Source organism: Pagrus pagrus (genome assembly GCF_965226575.1).
Source record: "Pagrus pagrus genome assembly, chromosome: 4".
Taxonomy (NCBI): domain Eukaryota; kingdom Metazoa; phylum Chordata; class Actinopteri; order Spariformes; family Sparidae; genus Pagrus; species Pagrus pagrus.
Window position 1 is genome coordinate 27,263,861 of NC_140188.1, and position 26,376 is coordinate 27,290,236.

General features: G+C 40.3%; 1 protein-coding gene and 1 long non-coding RNA gene across 2 annotated transcripts; one reads left to right on the forward strand and one right to left on the reverse strand.

Moving 5' to 3' along the window:
• Positions 1–368: 368 nt before the first annotated feature.
• On the reverse strand, positions 369–2,863 carry LOC311256795. Its single transcript, XR_014622526.1, has 3 exons — positions 2,778–2,863; positions 975–1,132; positions 369–797 (listed from the first exon to the last, which is right to left on the reverse strand). It is a non-coding gene; the product is annotated as an uncharacterized lncRNA (long non-coding RNA).
• A 22,013-nt stretch (positions 2,864–24,876) lies between these two features.
• LOC311256788 (lysophosphatidic acid receptor 4-like) lies at positions 24,877–25,800 on the forward strand. The gene has a single exon (XM_084352094.1). The coding sequence runs from the start codon at positions 24,903–24,905 to the stop codon at positions 25,692–25,694; it is 792 nt and encodes a 263-aa protein (XP_084208220.1). The 5' UTR covers positions 24,877–24,902; the 3' UTR covers positions 25,695–25,800.
• Positions 25,801–26,376: the final 576 nt, after the last annotated feature.

Consider the following 26,376-nt stretch of genomic DNA (forward strand, 5'->3'; position numbering starts at 1 on the left):
GTGAACTATCAGCAAGCTACTGCAAAATGTATTAGAACTACTAGTTTAATGACATGTAGTTCAATACTGCTGTAAACCTTATACAATCAGCTATTGCAATACTGCAAGAGAGTGCATGAAGAGATTACACATGACACATGATATCAGTTGTTTAACTTTTGTGTCCACTTGCCATTGTGTAGCTGTGATGTTCTGCACTGACGGTCAGAAATGACACCGTCTCCTTCAGCACCTGATACATCATAACAATAAAACACACACAGCATGGGCATTGTAGCTCAGATGGATTTTCTTTGTCTCTACCCGCACAGAAACACTATTGTGTCAACTGTTGCCTTGCAATCAGGACACTCAGACATTTTCACAGCTTGAATTCTGTAAGTCATATTCACTGTATTGTACTATTCAGGAGATGAACAGTATACATACCTGACATACAGTATACAGTAACAAACTTCTGAATGTGAACTGTCAGTCTCTTTCTTGGCTCTCTTGATTTCTGAGCGTCGATGCAAAGAGGTGCTAACAGCTTTCTGTGTGTACGCGTGCGAGGAGCGTCCCAAACCCACCAACGTCCTCTGTGCTGGTCAAGCCAGGGCGCTCCTCATTGTCTCGGCTGGTGGTTGAAGAGGATGGTGTTGTCAGTTCGGGTGGCGGGGCAGGAGGGGGTGTACATACTGGGCCTTCAGACAGTGTTTTAGGTGCCTGGAGGCAGGTACAGTGCTGAGTCTTCTGGGCTGTTTGGTTGATTAAGGTCCACTCTCTGCTGCTCCAGGAACTCCAAAAACACAGTCATCCTGATTGGGGCAACAGAAAAACAGGTCATCAATACATTTTTGACAAACCTATACAACCTTTCTATTGCTGGTAGCTATATTTTTGAATGTGTTTCAGCATTATAAACAGTCGAATAACATCCAAGAAGATTCCTATAATAAATGTAATGCACATATGTCTGTATGAGGATCACTTACTGAAAGAAGCCCACTGAAAGAAAGACCAACACCACCAGCTGCTCCTGCAGTCCTTCATCCTTCTCACCTGGTCCAGATCTTCTGTCGCCCTGGAAATCCTGGACAAAGAAGCTCCGTCTTCCACATCAGCGCTTCTCACAGGGAGGCTGATGCAGTGCCTATAAAGATAGGTAATGAACCGCAGTAAGTAAAATAAACAATCTTTAAATTACTGGTTAATGAGATTAAGATGTGTATGTGTCATTAAGTATTACTTTTGTCTGGTTTAACCATCTACACCCTCAAAAGAAAAATACATAAGTGTAACATAGTAAGATTAATAATTTTTTTTGAGCTATTAAATAAGTACCAACTGTGCAATATCAATATTTTACGAGGTGTAATATCAATTTCATACAGTGAAATATCACTATTTGACTCAGATTAAATATCATTCAACTGTTGAGTTTGTTCCTTGCTTATATTGTTCTTACTGTTTAATTTCCCTCTTGTTCATATCTTGCTTTACTTGTTTTTTATTTATTGTATTTCTTATTGATCCTTATCTCTATTTTGCTATAGCTTTCCTGCTGTAACAATGCAGTTTCCCCATTGGACTAATAAAGGATTATCTTTATGTCTTATCTTATTACTTAAATAGAAATGATTTAGTTAATTGTCGATAGGCTTTCCTTCATATAGACACCTACAGTTTAGTTAAAGAAAATCAAAGAACACACGGTGGCTTGCCATCAGGATGTGTGCGCATGTATAGAGAGACACATTAGAAAGTGCTTCTGTCTGCCATGTCAACCGGCTCATCAGGTCAGTGATCCTAACCAAAATTGTTCTTTTATATTCCAATTCACATAACCACTCAAACACTGATGGAACAGCCATCTGGCGCAATTTAGTGTTCAGTATCTTTGCTCAAGGACACTTTCAACATGCAGCTAGAACCGAGGATCAAACCACAGACCCTGCGATTAGTGGATGACCTGCTCTGACTCCAAAGCCACAGCCGAGCCAGCACACTTTATAAATGTCTTTGGCTTTAATGTGTATTTACACACCTCATACAGCACTGAGACAAATGGTCTAAAAACTTAATCAAGGGTATCAAAACTCATTTGGAGCTGAGTATTTCTGGATTGACTCATCATTTAAATATAGGAGAGGTTGAGAATGAGAGGAAATGCTGAAAAAGCCAGTCTTGTGATGTTGAAATACCTAAATGTCAAGTACAAGCTGTGTGATGACTGAAGAGAACAGATCAGGCTGATGGTCCACAATCAGACACTGTTCTCTTTATCTCTTTAAGTTCTCAACAATATTGATCCGTTGGTGGATTTGAAGGAAAATCTGAAAACAAGATCAACAACCTCAAAACAAACTCAAAACTCCTCACAGAAGAACTTGCTTGGTTCCACCTGTGTGTCCTGACGTCCAGTGCTAATATTTCCATCGTCTCCATGGCGCACATGAAAAATATATTTTTAGCTGATTATTTCAAAGCAAAATTTGTACAATTTAATGCCCTCAAACCAAAATAACTGTTTTTAAATCACTACACGGATTGTTAATATATTCCACACCGGTCTCGGGATATTAAAGACCTTCTATCCAACAAATAATTTTTCACGGAGAAATCGTCGAGTGAAGCTTTTTTCCAACAGGCCTAATAATATGGTGTGAACTGTCCACCTTTCTACTGAAGAAATTACCCTGTGTTCTGTACTGATAAAGGTTGTAAGAGTTTTAAAGAGATTAATCAATGAATCAGTCATAAATAAAATGATAAAATACATTTAAAGGTCGTCTTACCTGCAGGATGATTGTCCATCTCAGGGGCGATGCCCATTGGTCTGCTCAGGGCCATTTTCAGGCCCGCTGGTTTTCCACAATATCTGAGTGAATCAGTAGTTCTGTTTTTTCAACACGATCCGCTTTCCAGTAGGTTTTTTTTCAATTCTCCAAGAGAGTTCTCTTTCCAGAGTTTGGATTCGCAACAAGTCAACTCGTGCCAAACTCCAAGTGAAAAGAGGAATCGGAATGGTCTGCAGGCCTTATACCTGACCTCTGCAGGGTCAACATTCTGTTTCCATGACATTTACTGACGTGCGTGCATGAGGCACAGTAAGTGATTTATTGTTATTTTTAATTTGTTCTGAAATTTGTTGAATATATTTTCTTTTTTTTTTTTTATTTCTCTGTGATTTGTTTGCAACGTTTTGTTTTCATTTCATTAAAGTAGAGCTGCTACAGTATGAAGCAACACGGAAACCTTGAGTTACAGTCTAAATATGAACTGGTCTGGGGGGAATAAAAAAAGATCGGGGAAAAATACAGGTCTGAGTATAAAAAAACATACTGCAATTTTATTTAAAAACTGGAAGTTGTGTTTGATGGATAGAAAATAGTTCGTCTTCAGTGTGTGTGGTGAGAAAAAAAAGACAAATTATTGACAAATAACGTGCCATAAGTAATTCAATTAAAGTCTACGATCTAATGAAAATATAAGTGAACAAATAGGGTTGGTGATGTATCTAATGGGAAAAGGTCCAGACAAAAATAAGGTTGGCTTGCCTACAGTACTTTTGCCATCAAATGAAATTTGTTGCATAAGAAAAAAAAAAAGGTGAGTTATTTGTCTGGTGCAGATTTATGGAAAGTTATAATCGTGGTTTCTATTAGTTTTATTATTTTGCTCATTACCTGTGTAATTACCTGCCACTTTTTACCCCTCCTGTCATTCAAGACTGACATTTATCCTCTTCTCCTCCCACCAATCTTCTGACACACCTGCAAATCAATCCAATAGTCGGCTTACTCAGCATAAATCATTTTCATTCTGTCCCCGTCAGATCGTCTTTACGTCCAGTCAACCTTTTCCCTCTCTACACCTCTCATTTGTTTTAGCCTTTACTCTTTGTTAACATTTTTTGCACTTCTGCACCAGCAGTCTGTTTGAGAGAGGTCATTTAATGAAAACTTTACAGATATGTGACTCTTGCTCTGAAATATATACTGTACACTTTTATGGCCCAAGCCACAGACCTACAAGACACAGCGGAGAATAATTCCACAGAATTGCAGTTTATCAATCTAGGCAATAATTAATTCATGTACTATCAAGCTTTGAGACCTGAAGCACTAATCAGTTAATATGATTAATTTTAGGGTTAGGGAAGGAGATGAAGTGAATAGGAAGTAGTCTTTTTACAGTATTAAGCTGCAGGCTATGGTGACCCTCACCATCTCCCTCACTACTGCCCCTGAATAGATGTCTTTAGCTTTACAAATGATTCAGAAAACAGCTACTGCAGCTAACTACTGCTCTACACTGTGAAGATCATATGTGATGCAGCCCACATGCTACTGTTCACTGAAGCAAAGTGGCCTGGGTCTGTGAATCTTTCATGAGTATACATTGAGTGCTTGATTTGCTGGTTATGAGTTTATAGCTAAATCCTTTTTTAAATCAATATTTAGTTTCCTCCTATTGCTGAGCTAACTGAAAATGTAACATGTATCAGTTTTGGATTGTTAGAGTTCAAAGTGTTACCTGCTTGGTCACAGAGGGTATCCCTGTCAATCAATCCCATTTGCTAACCCCCTGACCCTGAGCCTGGCCTGCCCTTATGCAGGACAAAAACCAGTGTGGAAATGAACATTAGGGAAGTCAAGACCGTTCCAGTGCCTTTGTAGCTCAGGGTCACCCTAAATATGGCATGTGACACTATTATGGCATGTATGATTCTCCACAACATCGTCAGTCAGAGACGCAATATGCTGCTATCATCTCTGATTGACCAGAGTCGTCTTTTTTTCTTGCAAGTACAAATGCAGTTCAGTATTTTTATGTTGTTAAAACAAGTAAATTCCACCTAAACTGATGTTCTAGCAGTCACAGTTCTTGTTTTTCTTTCCATTTCTAAATTAGTTTTCAGTTTGTTTTTTGTGTCATCTTACAATTACAGAGCAGTTATACAGTTATTTATACATAAATATACATAAACACATAGTGCATCTTTTCAATCTGCATCAGGGTGAATATAAACGGCAGCAACAAGATGGATATCTGGTAAACACTGTCCATCGACTCTGACTGTGTGAGAGCACCAAGCATCGACGTTATGCAATTTTGCATTCTGCTTTATTCCATTATGAAACACCTGTGGAGTATTAGGAGCAGTCACAACTGCATGGGGGTCTCTTACGGCAGAAGGCTGCACCAGAGAGATTACACCATCAGTAACTGTTGGAACATGAAGAAGATTACAGTTAAATTATAATGTTACCCAGAAAAATACACCGCCTTATCACAAATTTTCAAATCTATAACTCTGATTCACTGGATTATGATGTCTGAAGGACCACTCTGTCTGAAAAAGTGACGGCAGTAAATTACAAAGGATTGTACCTCGACAAGAAAATCAATGTGTCAAGTTATATTTAAGATGGATGAGTGGGCATCACTGAGCTAACACAAAAGAAATGAATGAATCATTAATTAGAATGAGAAACTTTTCATGTAGGCACTTGTGTTCTGTGAGGTGGTCTGAGCTTCCTCCACAGATCCCTTCAGCAATAGCTTGCCCACTGTTTTGACTGAAGGCCGTCTTTTCAGCCTCCGTGAGCGGTGGTGGTGGTTTTTAAATTCATTTTCATTTATTGCCAAGTATGTTTTGTGTCTGTTGGACCTGCATAAATATGAAATAGACATATTTATATCAGACTTGTTCCAACACCTCCCATGGATCCAATTCATGGCAGTTTCGCTGTGGATCGCACTTTGCTCTGACCGCTCAAGGCAGTGTCCTGTGGTGTCTGGCACCTTGGAATGGGAAAGTTGGAGTCCAGTCGGCTGCGAGGTGGGGCGTCCATTGAAAGGACTTGTTTCTGCACATCCAACTGATGGTCACTGGTCGATGCCTTAAGCTCTGGTCATTCCTATGCAGTTTTTCTAATGTGTCAGGGAACGGGTGTTTGGGTTGGTGGTGCATCTCAAGAGGCATCCATGAATACTGGGATCCATGGTTTTCCCATCAGAAGATTTCATTGTGACGATGATCTATGTCATTTACTTCACCTATTTGTCATTTTAATGTTGTGGCTGATTGGTGTGTATATATATTCTGTTGAATAACTTGAGTAAGTCAAACACTAGACTCTTTTTTTCAGTTAATACTCATGCGTATATTTCGGTCAGCAGTTTTCTGCCACGCCAGCTCACGTTCTTTTACTGCTGCTACGCTGTTGCCCTATCTTCTTACATGTTTAGACATACTCTGCATAATATTTCTAAATCCACGTGGGAGAACTAGGATGATCGAGCCCTTTGATGAATCATGTTATCTGCGGTTCATTGACGAGGGCTTTTTCTTAATCTCCTCATGCATTACTCAGTGTGAACTTAAGATGATTGAACTAAATGTTATCGAAAAACAGACTGCTAGCAATTTGTGTTTATACTATACTCACAACAAACACCAGGATTACTTTTGATAACGAAGAAAAACTGATTATTATGAACCGAGCCTAAAGATATAAAGAGCTCCCCTTTAATATAAATTCTAAATGGATTTATGGATGTTTATCCTTTATCACCCCTGGAAATTTGCACCGATTCTCGCAGTATAGATGTATGTGTGTGATGACTGCGTGTTCTTGCTCTCCGGAGTCTTATTTAAAGGATTTTGTTGGGAAAATGGAGGCATGTATACCCGCATGCTCCTGCATTTCCAGTAGAATTTTACCTGGTTTTCTCTGTGTCTCTATTATTACAGCTCATGAAGTACATTCTTCCTGACATTCTGCACCAGCAACATGAGACTGATTTCAGTGCCGAGCCACTGTAACAAATTCACATTATGATGTGATTTTTTTTCTTCTCAGTGATATGCTTATTTTTAGCAAGCTATCTCATTTCCCTAACCTCAGCTAAAATGTTAGCGCTGTTAGTTGGCTCTGAGTGGGCTGAGTTAGCTGTTATGTGGAGTGACACTGGTGACAACCTCGCCAGACTTTCATAAGAACAGCTGTTTTCTGCATATCTTACAGTTTAATGTCGCAAAAATGTGGTTACCCCTTTGCATGAGATGCTTGTCGTTTTGAAGATCTGCGTTTTCAAGGTGTATTATTGTGGTTATTTGGAGCAACATGGGTGGCGTTGTCCTTGACTACAGAGATCAACCTGTAAGAAAGCAGTGAACAGTCTAAATTTTGAGAAAGACAGAAAAAAAACACTCCAAACATGCATGGCATGTAGGGAAATCCTACCAGAGGTAAAGCCATGCTCTTTGCACCAGTTTCATCGTTATGTGGGTCCCTCTCAGGTTGTTTATTTATAGAGCCATCTGCATGTAGACATACATGCTTCCATCTCCTGCAACACGTCTCTTTCCCCTCACTGCTCCAACCATGCTGGATTGTAACCTGTCAGAATATTTTGGGCTCAGTTGTGACAACCGTCTCTCCTCCGGCACCCGTGTGGGATGGTGTATGTGTGTGTGGCAATGCGATAAAAGACAGATGTCAGACCTAAACTGAGATAGCATGGAGAGGAGGAGAGGAGGAAACGGACCAGCCTCGGCCAAGTCGCTTGCAGTGGGCGGAGAAAGACAGAGATAGCAGCACAGTGGCACATGTATAATTGACAACCTATGCTTCCTCTCCATAGAGTTTATGACATTTTCTCTCTGTAATCTACTTTTCCTGGCCTGCGCAGAAGATGGTAGTGGGCCGGGCTGTGAGTTGGCGGCTTGGATGGAAATGGCAGAGCAGAGCATAAGCTTGGCAAGGAGAATGTGAAGAGGAGAAAATGCCAAGGCAGCCTTGACATTTTTTTTTTTTCCTTTCAGTGTTGCACTTTTACCAAGAAGCAGGTCTGTCACTGATAAAAGTAGTGAGGATGGGAGGCAGTGAGGTGAGGAGACACAGTGTTAAAGCCAGGGAGGGTATTTTGTTTCAGTATTGTGGGTGGGATGTAGATAGCTGTTGATGTGAGTGATGGGAAGGAAGAGTGAAAGTGAATACCGGAGGAAAAAGAGCCCAGGGTTTGGTGCTGTTGGTTCACTGCTGAATATAAAATTTCTCCTCACTGGAGAATATGAGCTAAAGTTAGTTGCTTTATACATGTGTGTGTTGCTTTCTGGCATATTACAACCTGGGTCTCATTTATAGATTTAGCCAACATTCCCTAAAGTTATAATCACAATAAATGCATTAATGCAAGTAACTGACAAGGCCTCAATGCTGCAACAGGGTGCAATAGAGACAGAAACACATGCAGTCAGATGATTGGACCTGTTTTTTGTGGTACAAACCAACAGTTTAGTTTGATTTGCTAAACCCTGGAGCTTTAACATGAACATGAATCCAACCTACTATTAGCAAGGATACATTTGTTCAAAAGAAAAAAATAATAATTTGCAATACATTGATAGTGGTCTGCCCATGATTTTTTGTGCAATCATGTGAGCAAGCTAACCAAACTGTACGCTAAATTATGATGCAGCACCTATCCATAACAACAAATCAATCAATTAACTAAGTAATACTGAAACATACTGGCCAATCCCAAGTGAACAGATATTCTTTTATCGTTTTGTAATCTATTGAGCACACCCTCCAACTGGAACCACCAGAGAAATGACAGAGGGTGAGGCTAACACTCCTAACATTATCCATGCTACAACTGCTGCTGACTTGTTTATACGTGGCACTAAAGGCAGTCCTACACGTTATTGTCGGCTCTATCAACTAAGGTGTCCTTGTCTTGAACAACATTGAAGACCCCTGATTAAAACCACTTTATAAAGTAAAGTGTACCTGAAATATCATAATAACTTCTCAGTGAACTGGACAACTGTGAGTGCACACAAGTATGGCAAGTCTAAGTTGAACAAGGACGACATTTTGTAAACTGCATGGAAGCTTTGGCTCACGTCTAGATGGTAACCTCACCAATCACTGCTGTAGAGGTTTGTTGGCATTTCTTGAAACCAGTCACAATAGTCTACATCCAGTGTTTCAGACTAAGCAATGACCGAAGCATTGCTGTCAATTTGGCCTCAGAGGCTGACCATGGTACTGCAGTCCGAATACAACTTCTCCTAAAGAGCCCTATTATAAAACAGAGCATGCTTAAGTGCGTAAGTGCAGCCTCAAAGAGCCAAATTGTATAGTCCCGCTTAAACTAAGAACTTAAACCTGTTGTGGACCACCAAAACTACAGGAAAAACGACCCTGTTAATATGAACCCGAGATATCGCTTTAAATCCATACAGTTTTTACCTTATCCACAGCAATGTTCCTGCTAAGCAGAGACGAGGTCCGCTGTAGGTCACAGTCACCTTGCGTCATGGTGTTCTAAAATGACAATCACAGTTTGCAATCTGTGACCATCAACAATGTGTCCTACAGTTAAATCACCTTGAAGGACCTTGTCCTGTGAGACACGACTGCATGACCAAATCCACACTATTATCCTATACTGATACTGATATGCATGCACAACAAACAACTTGCAAAGAGTTTTTATTTATTCTCAAAGACAAACTCAAGGAAAACTGTGAACTTCAGCACACACACACACACACACACACACACACACACACACACACACACACACACACACACACACACACACACACACACACACACACACACACACACACACATGCAACAAGCTGTCTTTCTTACTTTCTGCAGCCCTCATCTGAAAGCATGGGACACCCCAGAAACAAAGAGGACCAAAAACACGTCGAGTAGATTAACTAGATTCTTTCTTTCTCCATCTCGCTTGTCTTCTTCTCTTCACTCCATCTCTCCTTCTCTCTCACCTACTCTCACCTTGTTTTGTTTGTTATTCCATGAATTACAATTACTCTCACCTCTCATTCTCATATCCCCTCCCTTCTACTTAGCAGCCACCTCTCTGCTCGCACTAACCCTCCATCACCCGTTTGTTCTTTCGCACTGATGATGCCTCAGCTCCCCCCCCCCCACCACCACCACCACTAGCACCACCACCACCACAAAAAAAACAAAAAAACTTCCTTCCTTTTAGTTTCTTGAATCTAACTCATCACGCTTCTAACCATCCAGCTAAGTGCGGCATTGTTTTTGCACCATGCTGTTCCACATCATGGCGTACAGTGTTCCACTCCCCCACCTCCCTCGAAGCGTTTTATCTCCCGATACAGTGCTTATCTGCTGTCACTGGGAATTGTATGAAGCAAATTGAGCAGATGGAGACAGGTATGGATGGTGTTCTGCTTATTCCCATTTTAGTGTGGGCATTTACATTTTTCCTGATTAACACTTAAGTTGGCGCTGTGCCTAATTAGCATAAGTGTAATAGTGTGCAATTGACGCTTCCGTTTGTAGCACAACCTACAGGAATGACAATCACTAACACATGTGAGTGCTGAGTTCCTGCCTCCTTCTTGCTCTGTCTTCTTTCTAGTTTTGCCTCAAAGTGGCTTGTCTTTATGGATGCATATTTATAAATGTCTTGGAGGCATAAATATAAGCTTCATATGATTTTGAGCGTAACACTTCCCTTTTGGGCGTGGATGAATTGTGCAAATACGCTAATATGAGCCACCGGCTGACAGCAAATCTACTGAGGCGTTTGTGACTGTCAGTGTGCACAGACACAAACACCCACATGCGGACACACAGAGACAAACTCCAAAGAAATGACATTTCTGATGAAAGCAAACATGTTAATCGAACAAGTTCAATTTTCCGACCTAAGTAAAAGGCTTTGCCCCCTGGCAGACTGGAGAAGGTTATTTGATTTTTGAATATGAAGTGATTTTTCTCCCTCGCGTTCTCACAACATGTCCTCTGTGATTCTGTGATTGGCTCAGCTTGACTGAAGGAAGTAATTTACATTACAGTAAATCATTTTTTTTGTTAATAGAAAATGGGCAGTCCACCTCCTCAAGCCTTTTTATTGTGGAAAAATAGGGCAGATAAATGGACCACACTTTTATAGCGCTTTTAACGTGAAAGCTGTACAGATCACTTTGCAGTGTTTCATATTCACCCACACATATATTCCTAAGGTAGAAAAGCTGCCAGAGGAGCAAGGCACTGGCCTGTTCTTCAAAAGCAGTTTTGGGTTTGCCCAAGGACACCTTAACATACTTACAGCAAAGACCTGAATTGAACCACATAACCGCAAGTAAAAACATCCTGTTATCTAACACCTGGTTCACTGCTGCCAACCACATCTCACTTCCACCATGTAACACATTTCTGTACAGGTGCATGTTTGCAAACATTTGATTCTGAAAATAAAATGGCAATAAGCAAAAGAAGAACTGAGCATAGTCATTATTCATCAGTAAAGTCAGAAACCAACATCGAACCAACATAAATTACCAGTATCTTCGATAACACAATTTGCACCCATACTGCTGCTATCAGATAAAATCCTTGGCCGCAGTAACCAAATCAGTAAATTATACTATGCAGACAATATTTGTTAGAATCACGTCATTGATTCTTGTGGGCTGGACTTGTTCACAAGAAGAAAATGTTTTTTCCATGTCGTGAAGTAGTGTGGGATCATGGGAGTTGTTGGCCATTGTGGATATTAAAGGGGTCACTCGTAGTGATCAACCAAAGCTAATAATCACCTGATAATGTTTAAAGCGAGTTTCAGCTCAGTGTTTATCTCTTCGGCTCACAACTTTAGTGATTTGGTTCACTGCTCTCGGAGTTGTTGTTTTAAACTGAAGCAGGCAGCTTTGTACACTACTATGTTAGCGACCAGCTGGTTGAACGGGGTCATGCCTATGTTCCCACAGCCCTATGTTCCCACAATTTTTGGGTTAGGGAAGGGGAAGAGGTTAGGGTTAGGGAAGTGGTTAGGGTAGGAGCATAGGGCTGTGGGAACATAGGGCTGTGGGAACATAGGCATGCTCCCCTTCCGAACATAGAGGAGCATTTAATAGCTAAAGAGCAGATATTTACTTTTAGGAAATAGTGAAGACCAAAAACTAAAAGAGAGATAATAAGACTCCAAATTGTACCGTCAGACAAATGAAACTTTATCTCCTGTATATGTTTGATGTGTGACAAATTGATGAAGGTTGTCAGTCATCCAGGTCATGGTAATTCTAAGTGCTATATCATTGGCATCTGGACTTGTTTCAGTTTCTTGCAGACGTTTCACGTCTCATCCAGGAAGCTTCTTCAGGATCAGTTTGCTAACAAGTTCACCATTTTAACTTAAAAGGCGATGATACATCAATGTCGTGTTCACAACTTGGTTGTGCTGAATCCAAGTGGCCAAAGTGAAACAAAAGGCTACTGCAGGATTAACGTTCTGCTGTTTTGCTCATGAAAATCCTTGTTTTTGTCTGTAATTACAACCACAAGGATTGATCACAATATCAATTAATAAGGCAACCCTGTTTTTTTTTTTCTTTTTGTAGTGGCGGTCCCTCACTGGGCTATAAGCCTGCAGGACACTTAAGAACCGTGGCCAAACTCCAGTCCGAAGTTACAACACTCGGTCACTTTCTCATTCCAACGTTAAGCTTCTCTGGAGTGTTGTTGCTCTTTGTTAAGCGCAGCGTGCGATGTTCAAGACTGCAGGGCTCTCCTCTGTTACACCCGTTTATTTCTGTTGACAGCTTTATTATAGCTTTCCACTCATTTGCATAGGTAATCAGCCCACACTTTCAGAACCTGTTAAAATTCAAGATGGCAGCCACTAATTGGAAAAGGGAAGGTAATAAAGCACCGTTTGAGCTTGAATTTTCAACTTCCTCTCTTTGCGTGGGACTTATAAAGTGAGGTCCCCGCAGCTTGGGACAGATTAACTTGTTTTGTTTTTTTGGCCTTAGATGAAACATATGAAGCGAGTTAATTGCCTTGGCCCAGCTGGTAATGGCAGAGAAATCGTCTAAAGCATATAATCTTTTCAAATCCGAGGCTCTTCCACAGCGCTGACTTCAACAGCCAGGAGAGAGACAGTGACAGGCAGGCAGGAAGCAGCCTCACGCTCCAAAGCCGTATTGACTGGCTGCTGCTTGTTTACAGCAGGGATATTTACCTGACTGAAGCAGCGGAGGAAGAGGAAAAATTAATTTGTCCATATTCATAACGATCCGGGCTTGTCAAACACTTGCTATCTGGCTGCATGCACACACAAACATACATCCACAGCCCTGCGGGTCACTGTCCAGTCATTTTTCAAACTACCAGCTGCATACTGATGCTGGTATGAACACGCACGCACACACACACATGCACATGCACACACACACACACACACACACACACACACACACACACACACACACACACACACACACACACACACACACACACACACACTTGCTCTGCAGGCCACAAGAGCACGGCTCATTGTGACTCCTGCCGCTGCAGAAATGGAAATTTTAATGAAGTGGGCACAGCAGTGGTTGTCTCCTCTCCCTTCCTGGTGCGGGAGAATGGCACTTTATCCACACTGCCTAAAAATGGACCAGTGATTTCATTAGAGATAGAGGCAAAAACTCCAGTCAGCCTGTCCCCTAATAACCCCAGCCCTCTTTGTGCACATACATACCATGTTATAGCAGAAGTGAATAAAGAACTCATTGACCTCATTCATTCTGGCTCAGCTTTAACCACTTCTCTTTCACTGTCTCTGGCGGTCCCGCTTCTCTCTGTTGCGTTATTGCACAGGAGGACAGGTCACCCTACTTTCAGCTCTTTGGTTATAGAACTGAGTTGCTCCCTCTGTGTCCTTTCAAATCCAAGACAATGTTTTGAGGAGTACAATACAAACCTGAAAATACTACGATGGTGAATAGATGTTGCCCGAACTGGCACTGAAAAATCTTGTAAAAATAGAGTCGCAATAAAAGTGGCCACAGCAGTTGTGGTTGTGTCAAGTCAGGTTTATGTATACAGCCCATCTTCACAAAAGGGGCATCTCTATGGACCTGCCTGTAGATCTGGACTGACTCATGAACAATCAATCGCTTACCAAGTGCTGCAATGCCACAAAAAAAATGTAACTCTGTGAAATAAAATGAAGACAAATGATTTCTGGCTGTAAACAGAACAGACCTAGGCACACAGTGAGGGCGAGGAAATGCTAGAAAAGCATCAGCATCAGAGAGGGATGGGAATCGTGAACCAGTTGCAGGTGAACTGGTTCAAATTTGTCTGATCCATCAGAATCGTATGCCTCTGAGCTTATCGGTTCTTTTTATCGATGCCAGAATGTTTTTCCCACATTTTTGCAATGCAAAACAATGACCTCAAACTCATGCCTCTGCACTGCTGGAAACTTGCAAGAACGAAGGAGTCACGGTGGAGATTTCACAAAGAAAGATGAGAGTGGTGGTTGTAATGTCTGTAAAACACTGAAACATATTTCTATGCAACATGTGCCTAAATTCCAGCAAGAGTGCCACTGCTTCCCATCTGAGCAGCATGTCCATTACTGGGGGTAAGGGCAGAGAGATTTTCCTTTGACTAAGAATATTTAATGAAAATTAAGGTTACAGATATTTTCTCATTACATCCATGTTAGATGACAGACAGACTGTTGGTACAGCTAGCAGAGACAATCAGTTTCAAATGAAACAGCGGTTAAACAGTGAAGCTTTTGCTCACCTGAGCCACACGCATGCCTCTTTCTTAATCTGTTTCTACCCTGTGTTCACACTCGGAGACAATGAAACAGTTGTATTGATGCCAAAAAAAACTCTGTTAACCCCTGTTTTTCCACACAGAAAACTGATAAACAATCAATAGGGGAATACATGAGGAATCAGCCCAAGAAGCAGAATCAATAATGGCATCGTTATCGATGAAATCTTATTAATTTCCATTACTAACAAGATACTTTGGCTAACTTGACCATGCAAATGGGGCAACAAACAGTAACACCTAAAACTTACTTGGAGTGGCAGAGGTGATAGAGAGAGTGTAAAACTTAAAGAAAGGTCATGCTCTGGGTGACAGGAAGGTGAAGGAAGCAACACATCATAAATATCAGTTATCAAAATCATGTCAAATTGGATGAAAAATTCAGTGTTTAGCAGGTGTGGGGGTCTCTAATAGAACTACCCCTAATCCTAACTATGTGGGGGCGGAGATAGATAAATAATAGCCGAATGTGTCAAATCATACCTCGCATTGAATGCATCTTGATATGCATCTTGAGTGACCTCTTGTGATCGGAAGTCACTTCCACAACTGTACACCTACATCACAGGATCAAACGGATGCAATGCTTTTTACATAAAGAAAGGAATATTTTCATATATAATATTTGCCGAAATAACAAGTAGGCCTAAATAGTTAACAATGTGTTGTAGACAGTGTTTCACAAGTTTTTACAGTTTCTCCACACGCAACAAGTCTTAAAATTGAGCATTTTTTCAAGGGAGTCTGGTGACTTTCTCCACGATCGACAAGAAGTAGCGTTTAATAGTTACTATGTACAGCATTTGTAAACAAAATGTGTTAATGTGAAATAAAAAGTTTTTGTAAAATAAGATTATATGGTTTGAATGGTGAAATCTGAAACTGTGTTCAAAGAGCTGCTCAGGTAAGATGCACTTCAGACGAGGGAGGCACACAGAAAAACGACCAGGCGACAAACTGACACTTCTTACTTCTTAAGCAAAGAAATATTGTAATGAATTGTATTTTTAATGCCGAATTTACAAGAAGGCACCAATGATTTTAAAAATTATGTAATTTGTAAGGGAGTCCATGACTTTCTCACACACACAGCAACCCACTTCTTGCAACAAATGTAACAGGTAGATCACAATAACGGTTGAACATATGAAAGGTATGACAGTGCACACCCTGGAGAGATGACATACCTTACTGTAATTCACAAGAGAATATGGTGAATATTTACTCTGGAAAACATGTTTCTTTTCACCTTTTTATATCATTAATGTAAAATGACATTGCATTCATTACTCATTACATTGAAAAGTGCATTAGAGACACCCACAGATCTGTGATTTTACTGCTTTCATGGGAGCTCAGCTTCAGTTAGCCCATGTAACTCGAACCCAGGATATAACTGTATCTAAAATAATGAAATAAAAGATGACTGCAGAGTTGGGTAATCATTTTCTGTGTGACTGCAACACAAACTCACTTCCAACAAATCAGTTATGACAGCTTTGGTCAGTTGCCAATTGCTTCAACTATGACACTCTTCTTACCCCTCCAGTGTTAGTTTTGCAATTTCGAGATACGTGATAAATATGCAACATCTGGTAAGACTTTCAAAATAAAGTTGGCTCACATATTATCACTTTGGACTGTTAACATGTGAAACAGTTGTAGTTAGGGTCCGGGCCAGGAACCTATTGTATTCCTAGGAATTCTTTCTTTCTTTCTTTCTTCTTCTTCTTCTTCCGAGGAAGTCATACTTCCTATGGGCGAAAACTCACCAAACTTTACAGAAATGTCTGGCCCCATGCCAGATTTACTTAATTCCAAGGACATGTCAATATTCCTCCTGGGGGGGGCACAATAAGCGTTTAAATTTAAAAACTTTAAAAATACCTACAAAATCAACAGTACATGCTACAGTTTTGAAACTTTCACCAAACTGTAGCCCCAATACTGCTGAAACTTTAGTCCACTTAAACTCATTACAAATTATGAAGTCCATCACTCGTTTTTTTTCAAAACCTGTAAAACTTATAAAACCTATCTCCTCCCACAATTTTTGCCCAATTGTCACCAAACTTGCTAGAGAGCATCTTCAGACCGTCCTCCACAAAACTTGTTTCTTGGATTTTTGATTTATCAAAAATTAAGCCTAAAGTGCATCAAAACGTTTGACTGTAAACAGTACTGTAAACATATACTATCAAATTCTTGCTAAATACATTTTCAATCTTCCTGAAAAAAATTGAGAATATTTTGCAGTCATGGTTGATGGAGTTTGGCAAATATCAGAATTTTATCTCAAAAACTGAATTTTTGAGAACATTTTGAATTCTGCTCTCATGGGAACAACTGGAGTCAATGGAAGAGTGGCATTTTTAAACATCAAATTTTCTCTTATGAAGCAAAACACTTTAAGTTAAAAACAAATCACCAACATTTCCATGCTGTCAAGATGCAATTTATCTATTATCAGATTTTTTTTAAGTCAAGGAATTTCTGACATTTTGACCATTTTTGAAATCTGCCTTGACAACAGCTGCCCAGACAGTGACTCCCTGAGTCGACAAATCAAGCTACACAGCAGGTCTCACTTCCAGCCAATTAGCTCAGTGAGTTAGGAGCTGGTGCTTGATATCAGGGGTTGTGGGTTCAAGACCCAGCAAGGATGATGATGATGATGATGACAGATCAAAATGTCAGATGTCCTCAACATGAAACACAAGACCATTGTCCTGATGGTGGCATCGCAGCAAGCCTCTAAATTAAATAAAAACAAATAGCTTGAACTGGACCATGGAAGAAAGCAAACCAATTTTTGCACAAAGGTCCAGTCTCATGCCAGATTACCTCAGCTGTAAACCCAAGCCAATAGTCCTGATGGTGGTGCTACAGCAAGCGTCTAAAGTTCAAAACTTTGAAAATTCATAACAAATCAACCATACTTGCTACAGCTTCAGAACTTTCATCAAACTGTGGCCTCAATATTGAAGAAACTTTTGTACATTTAAACCTATTAAAAATTATGAAGTACATCACTCAGTTTTTTTTCAAAAACTGTAAAACTTCTTAAACCTATTTCCTCTCTCCTCCTTTGATTTATCAAAAATTGAGCCTCAAAAACTGAATTTTTCACAGCATTTTTAATTTTTCTTTCATGTGAACAATTGGAGTCAATGCAATGATGACATAGCTAAACACCAGTTATTCACTTATGGAGCAAATCAATCATTTTTAAAATTACCAACATCTCCATGCTGCAATATGTGTATTTTCAGATTTTTGTCTTGATAACTGAATTTTTTACGGTGGTTTCAAATCTGCCTGCGCAACAGTGACTGGCTTACTCAATTTGTGAAGCCACTGTTGTATTTGCCACTTGCCAATTAGCTCAGAGCGATAGATGACAGTCTTTGGTTCCAGAAGTTGTGGGTTCAATCCTCAAGTGGTCCAAAATGAGCATTGTTGTCAACTGTCTTGTCTTCCTATTCTCCTGTTTGTTGCTCAGAATTGCCAAAAATAGCCCGGACCCGACCCATCGCTGCGCAGCAGCTATAATTCTGTTTGGGTTCGGCACCAAAACTACTTGGTTAGGTTGAAGAAATCAACATGGTTTGGATTAAAATAACTACATCAGTTCAGACGTAACGGTAGACTCTACTTTGACTTTTGGTTACACACAGCTCATACTCAGATCCTCCTGGGTGGAAGTCTTGTGTATGACCCTTCCAATCAACCATTCTGCCTCCTGAGTTCGACGTTTCTTGCACTTTATTTTACTACGCTAGAGGGGCGCCTCCAGAAATGATGCTAGAGGTGAACCTACAGCATCATAGCTTGAAGCACTGGGCCACAGATCAAGCGATGGGAGAGAAAACAAGCTGGTGTGAGTGATCCCTTTCACATTACACAGTCATTCGATGCAGTTTAATTGAAAACTATTTATTGAAGCAGCTTTAACTCCTGTAAAAATGATATTTACTTGAATACACTTTTGAATGGATGCTAAACAGTGTTAGGTATGTGGGTTGCCCCTTCCTGCCATTTCATTGGTTTCTTTCTTATTTTCATACAGTAGCAGATTCTTAAAACTTTCTCAAGTTGTGAGCCATTGTTTATCTAAAAGTATTAGTTTATGCAGCTTTAAACTTAAATCCCTAGTTTGTAGGGGTTTTAATATCAGCCCTATATGAAGTGATGTGTCTCGCCACCTGTTGAATGTCAGTCCATTGTTTCACTGGTGAAGTTTGGTCCACCAACTCATGAAAAAACATCTTTCAGGCAGCAGTGTTTTTGGCCTGAGCCAGTATGCTGAGATGTGAATGCAGGTCTATATTGGTTAGGGATGTTGAGACTTAACCATACAAATGGGTTGCCATATTATTATTATTGTTTACATTCTCTCTTTTTCTCTCAGTTGTGCTTATCATTAAAATCATCCTGAATCACAATTTTGCCCCCTGAACAACCACAGGCAGACAAAACAGAACTTGTGAAGAGGAAAAACAAGGAGAGACGGAGAAAACTTTTTAAGACTCACTCTGTTGCATACAAACACACGTAGAAAAACCACACTCGCTTGCCTCTCTTAACTCTTCCTGTCCATCTAACTGTCTACACCAGCGGCAGGCCGAGCATTTTAAAGCGGTGTTTTTACCTGCAGCACTAATAACAAAGATTATCTGTCTTGAGAAGCACTCAAGTTTCTTAAATATCGGGGCCCAGAGAAATGGCATCCCTGCTTTTACCACCAAAATCAATCTAGGCTCTCTTGTGCTCTGCATGCATTGATGAGCCAGCCAGCCTAACACTCTCAAAAGGGTCTACACCTCTTATTTAAGTGTGCGAGTCAGGGAAAATCACATAATTGCTGTAACAACAGCAGCCATTTTGATACCAATCATTCAAAAGGTTGTAGCTGAGAGAGGCTGGAGAAATAAGACAGTAAGCAGTAAATTGAAGATTGGTTGATAAGGTGAAATGGTATAAGATTTTTTTTTTTTGCTGCAGTGGAGTGATTACATGCAAATGTAATTTGTTACTCAACACATACATGTGAAAAAGCATGATATTTCTGTTATGCCAGCCCAGTCCAATGCTGACGTATGTATGAAAACTTTTACTTGGGGTCCTTCTGGTTTTCTTCTATAGTAAAATAGAAGTAGCCAGCCATGACCTACGCATGTGTAAAACATAGCCATGAATTGTCTTTGCCATGAATGATTGGACAATGTACAATGGCAAAAGAATACAACAACCAGTGGCCAGTAGCAGTCCCTCCCTCCCTCATGTTGTACAGCAGGTCTACCAGGGCACCCAGTGGGGTGTGACACTGGAGGACAGAGGCAGCGGATTGTGAGCTGTAGTTTCCCTGCCGGTAAACACACCGCCTGGCTGTTGGAGCTGCAGTGTATTTGGGTTCCATAGGTGAAGCAGACAGGCTGGGTGGCATAGCAGCAGCAGGGCAGCCTGTTAGCAGCCTGCCCTGCAGACTGCTGGCCTGCTTACTCCACCTAACGAGCCAAGAGACACTGTCGCAGCAAAAAAAATTGAATCCTGATATCGTGAGATTTGGTATATCATTACTCAGGATGATCCGATCTGATATTCAGTATCGGTACTGGCCAAAATCACCGGAATGGATTTCTGAAAGGGCAAAATGAAATAATCCAATCGGATTTATGAGCCCAAACTCGGCATGTGTCACGTCACTAGCTGTAGCGATCTTGAGTGAGACTGTCATGTCAGCAGTGTGGAATTACTTTAAGCTAACAGAAGAAAAAAGCAAAACAGCTGAGTGCAATGTATGCAAGTGTTGTGAGGGGTTAAGCAAAGTGCTTCCATACAGATGTATTATCTGTAGCTGTGTTGTTTAAGAGAGGCTGAAAGGCTGTATCGGAATTGATATCGGTATCGGCAGATACTCAGTGTTGTCTTATTGGTATCGGTATGGGACATGAAAAAGTGATATCATTACATCCCTAATGTCTACTGTCTCTTAGATGTGAAACAACCCATCAGCACAAGAGTCTGTGTTGGATGAACATCAGGATAAACACTGAATAACTGCTGCTTCACTTTATGTTTTGTTCAATGGATGCAGCTTTAAAGTGAGCAGCTGTAAAATTCTACACATCCTTTTATGATGTCTTAACGGCAAAATGCATGTAAAAATATATATTTATGTTCAACCTGTTCCAATTATTGTGTCACACCTGGTTTTATGTTTGTGTGAATCAAATCTGTGAGAGCTTAGACAAAAAACAGAAACAAAAACTACCCAACACACAGACATACCAGGCGGAAGTGTAAAAATTGAGTTCATTCTGTTTTCTGTCACCTTTACTGCATGGAAAACAGGCAACACGTTCTGCGGTAAGATAAAAACAGATTGTTTTAATGAACATAGATGAAGCAAATATTACATTATTTTCATACAAGGCATTTAAGCTAGCCAGTTATTTGAAGAAAACCTTGAAGATGAAGAAAAATCGTTTTATATTTAATTTATATCACGTCCTTCACCTGTCCAAATCCTGTCACCAACTATTCTTTTGCATGAGAGGTATCCACATCCTCTTTTCTCCTCCAGAAACCATCAAAATAAAAATAGTACAACAGAGGATCTAGACAACAGTTCACACTAGCAAGACAAATAAGTGATGTGAAAGCCGGTCTCCAGCTTTTAATGAGAACAGCCAACGACAAAGTCACAAGTCCTTTAGTTTTCATGATGTTGATTATAAAAAAATCAAGAAAAAGTATTTATATCTTATATGGAGCTGTTGATATTGCTTGTTGTCTCCTAAACTTAAATTAGTTTAAAGCCCTAAAAAGTAACTAAATATGAGTAAATCAAATATGTATGATCATGTACAGACAGGTGACAATAGCAACTTAAAAATGAATCAAATGTTAAGGCCTTCACAAGATCACTGAACACCTGGGAGGTTTCGGTGTTAAAAGGCCAAATGAGGGATTAAATGTTGGAAGCATTGTGTTCATCCCTCCAGTAAGAGTTCACATACTTGGATAATCCCTGACAAGCAGCACTTGTTTTTTTTTTCTTTAATTTATGACTCATCTTTCTTCCTCAGAAATGAAATGTGAAACGTTTCACTGACATTTTGTTGACATATGAAAGAGGAAATGTCAAACATTTCACATCTATGAGACAAAAAAGCGTAATGACAACAGGCAACAGTCTTTAATTGTGTCACATATCATACTGTACATTGAACAACAAAGTGAAACTCTACATTTAACCCCTCCTGAGGGAGCAGTGGGCTCCAACTCTAGATCTTAGCCAGTGCCTTGGTCAAGGGCACTGACATGAGAATCCACCTAATGTACATATTCCCAGGCAAGCACCGGGTGAACCCTACTAGTATATTCATGAACAGAATCACTCCTTTTTCCAGTCTTCAAGCCAACCTGCTGCTGGCTCCAGCTTCATATTTAAAGACATAGTATCTCATATTTCTGCATTAAAATATCATAAAACAGCTAGACTCTTGTTATATATTTTGTTGAAATTTCAAACACAAAGACATCTGCACTTTTGGTCGCCTGTCACTATAACTTCCAGGAGTGAGTCATAGAGATAGAAAGGAAGTTGCAAATGTTACTAAACATAACATGAATAAAACTTTAAATCTTTACCTGTCCTTTAACATTTATCGCCTGAGTCACGTACATAGCTTTTCATCACCAAGCGTGGTTTAACAATGAAGACAACAACTCTAATGATCCAACTTTTGTCTTATGATTTTATTTTTTTATTGAGGGACCTCTAGTGGTAGAAATTACATACTGTGTATTTAACAGAGATACTGTATGATGGTATCGATCTCTCATCTAACTAAAATTAGAGTATTTTCCAAAATGCCAAGCTATTCATATCATCATCATCATCATCATCATCATCATCATCATCATCATCACCATTTCCAATGCATGTTTGCAACATAACTTTCTTGTCAGACCTTCTTATCTGTGCTTCTAAGTGGCGAATTTGTTTCACGCTCATATTTCACACACATCTCATCAGTCTGCAGTTGAAAAAAATAAACCACAAGTGCGTTACAGTGACTGTGCACACATCACGAGACTGATAAATTGCTGGTTGCTCCTACCGTTGTTGCAAGTTATCTATGATCATACATTAATGATGCTGGTCACAAAAACCAATGTTCATCTTGCGGTTTCCAGCACAGTCAGCACTGCAGCGCACATTCGTCTACAGATTGTTTGTTACAGCATATCATTTGTCTGTCCTTACCGCTCAAGCAAAGGTGTTGGTTTGTTACAGCAGATACACAGCTGCATTAGGGTGCCTTGCAGTCTCATCACACAAAACACCCACCACTTCCTTCAAATGAGCGACGTGTGAAGCGTGGTGAAGTTTCTTGTGGTGTTTATTAGTAAACGTGATGTGATCCAAAGCAGAAGTCCGCGGCAGAGGACATGAACACGCAGTTAGGAGGAAACACTGTGACTTGTGAGAAATTAATTAATAAGATTAATTAAATTAAATTAATTAAATTAATTAGTTTTCATTCAGTAATCAATGCACTGTACAGTAAGTACCATATCAGGATGTGAGAGGAGGAGGGGAGATTCCCCTTTAAGGTGTTAGGTTCAAAAAGTCATATGAGGGGCAATGCTCTTTTCCTGAGGTGTTTACAGGAAGGTAGCTATGATGACATTTACATTTCAATAAAACAGTAAATGGTCACTGTCGTGGGAAAGGCATGATCAACCCAAACATCAGGGGGTCATTGTTTTGGGAAGGAGTAATTACCAACCGTCGTAAAAGTATGTGACCCCTACTCTGTTGTATTTAAGTCAGGAACATTTGGAAGACTCCAGAGAACACGTCGGGTCTTCTCTCCATGCAGCATGTATTAAACAGATCTGATTCATCACGCTGAGTCTAAAATTCTTCTGAGAATTAGCAACTCGCTACCTCACAAAGGAGAATTTCCACTACAGGTTTCGCTGCTAAAATTACGGTACAGTCTGACAAATGACACCAAAGCAATTTTTGCACTGTGTACACAGACTGGAAAGCCGTTGCAGAAGAAGGGGCAGGGATTGCTTGATGTGGCAGTGAGGAGCAGGTGTCCGCTCGGGTGTGGAGGTCAGGCAGGAAAGACTGAAGGCATTTGGTGGAGGGGTGGAAAAAGACGACGCCTGGACAGTTCCTTTCATAAACAGCCAACAGAGGAAGTGGAATAGGTCTGAGGCTGAGGGCAGGGACAGAGCGACAGAGAGAAAAATAACCCAACGAGCTACATCTCACCAGCAAATAGGCACTCTGCATGTTTTTAGCCATGCTAGTGGAGTAGTTCTGGTATAGGGAAGGTTGGTAGGTTGGTCAGTTCATCACTTTGGTCTAGAATGAAAACAACATCTCAACGATCATTGACAGCTTCCCATGACGATTTCTTACAGACGTTCGTGTTCAACAGATGAAGAACCCTAATGACTTCAGTGATCCTCTGACTTCTGCTCTAACACCACAAGCAGGTTGACATTTGTTAATCAGTGTGAAATATCTTAACTGTTGGATAGACGGCTATGAAATCTGGTACAGACCATCATGTCCCCCTCAGGATGAATTACAATAATCTTGGTGATCTCTAAATGTTTTATTTAAATATATATTCATTATTAGAACATCTCCCAAACTAATGACATTCCCATCAGCCTCACCTGTACTTTGTGTTCAGTACTGATTAGCACATATTAGCATGCTAACACACTAAGCTAAGATAGTAAACATGGTGAATATTACGCGTGGTAAACATCAGCATGTAAGCATTGTCTTTGAGAGCATGTTAGCATGCTGACTTGTAGTTTGTTTTCTCCCTCAGTGATGTATGAAGGGATACACACAGCACTTGTGACCTGACTTGAAATGACGTGCAACCTCAGTACTTTCAAGAAGTTTCTTTCCAATAAATTAAAACTCCTAGTTCCCAGTTTCACTTGAACACCACAATATACGAACTCTTGCTAAAGCTGCTTCCTGTTCCTCACTTCAACATGTAGCAACTACATTTTCTCAACCAACAGATCAGACGGATCTGACTGGTGAAGAGGTGGGGTTAGTGTGGTTTCTGTCGCAGTGACATTTACTCCCCTGCGCCTCTAGCTTTCTCACAGAAAGCGAACATGCATGCATGTAACTCCACCACGAAAGAAAATGGAGCAGAGCTCGGACAGAACTATACAGCGTACGCTGTGGTGTTTGGATCTGTAATGACCCTGGGTCTGCCTCTCAATGCTGTATCACTGTGGATATTGGTACGCAGCCACGGCCTCAAATCACCGAGTGCTGTCTTCATGGTCAACCTGGCAATCTCAGACCTGCTGCTCGTCATCTCCTTGCCCACAAGGGTCTACTTTTACGCCACGGGCACCTGGCCACTGGGCCAAATGGTGTGCATCTTTGTAACAATGCTCTTTCGCAACAACATTCGCTCCAGCTCCATCTTCATCACCTTCATCTGCGTGGACCGCCTGCTGGCTGTGGTGTATCCTCTGAGGTCACGACATCTTCGAACTTCTTCGAACGCCTCAAAAGCTGTTGCGCTCGTTTGGCTGTTTGTGCTGGTGGTGAACATTCCAGAGAGCGTGAACTTTTCAAGATTTTTGAAAAATGAAAACATAACTCTCTGTTTTGACCTTGGATGTCATCCTAAATCCCTACTGACTTATTTGCTGCCAGTGTTAGTGTTCATCATGCTGGCTGTCAATGTTGTGTGCACCACTCTGGTGTCTTGGACTCTACGCAGCCATCTCACTGACTCTGCAAGGGTCAGCAACAAGGTGAATGTCATGCTGATTTTTGTCATGAACTTGATGATGTTCATTGTGTTTTTCTTGCCTTTGTCATTGGCTGTTCTCATTGAAAGCTGGAGACCGGCTCTCACGTCCTTTACTTGTCTTGCTAGTGTGAACTGCTGTCTAGATCCTCTGTTGTACTACTTTTCTTTTGATGGTTTTTGGAGGAGAAAGGAGGATGTGGATACCTCTCATGCAATAGAATAGTTGGTGACAGGTGGCTTTGATGCTATACAAACAGACTGTGCATAATTTGTGTGCTGTTTTTGGATATGCAGAATGTGAAGGTGAAAAACTGTATATAGCATATTTTATTAGTCAAATTCTCATTTAAAGTAATAACTGTCTCTTTTTATTCAGCATTAAATCTTACAGTATAAGAAAAATCAGTTTTTTTATTCCTTGCATCACATTCTCCGGTTGTACATCCATCCGTCTCATTTTCATGTGCGTGATTTCTCAGGCATATCAGGAGGGTATTTCATGACATCAGGCAAAAAGTCCACTTGAGGTTGGTCTAATTTGGTTGTCAAGGGTCACTGTGAGCTCACCATGTTTTTTTGGCCATAGCTCAAAAATTCATACACAAATTTCTGACAAAATTCCACACAAACGTCTAACAGGATAAAATAATGAGGTAATAACATTTTATATCCAAAAGGTCAAAAGTCAGCTTCACTGTGACATCATAGCGTTCTGGAAAAAACAATTTTCTGGCCATAATTGAACACAATAACTGAGTAACAGATGGGGAGATAATGACCGTATTTCACATTTGGCCAGATTCTGAATTGGTGACACTAAATCAAGGAATTTATTTTTAATAATTTGCCCGTTTGACGTTGCGCTCAATGGATTTACACGCTCATAGACATACAGCAGCAGTCCA

Bases quoted from the DNA above. Each gene is read 5' to 3' on its own strand.
- LOC311256788 (XM_084352094.1), top strand. From the start codon at position 24,903: ATGACCCTGGGTCTGCCTCTCAATGCTGTATCACTGTGGATATTGGTA.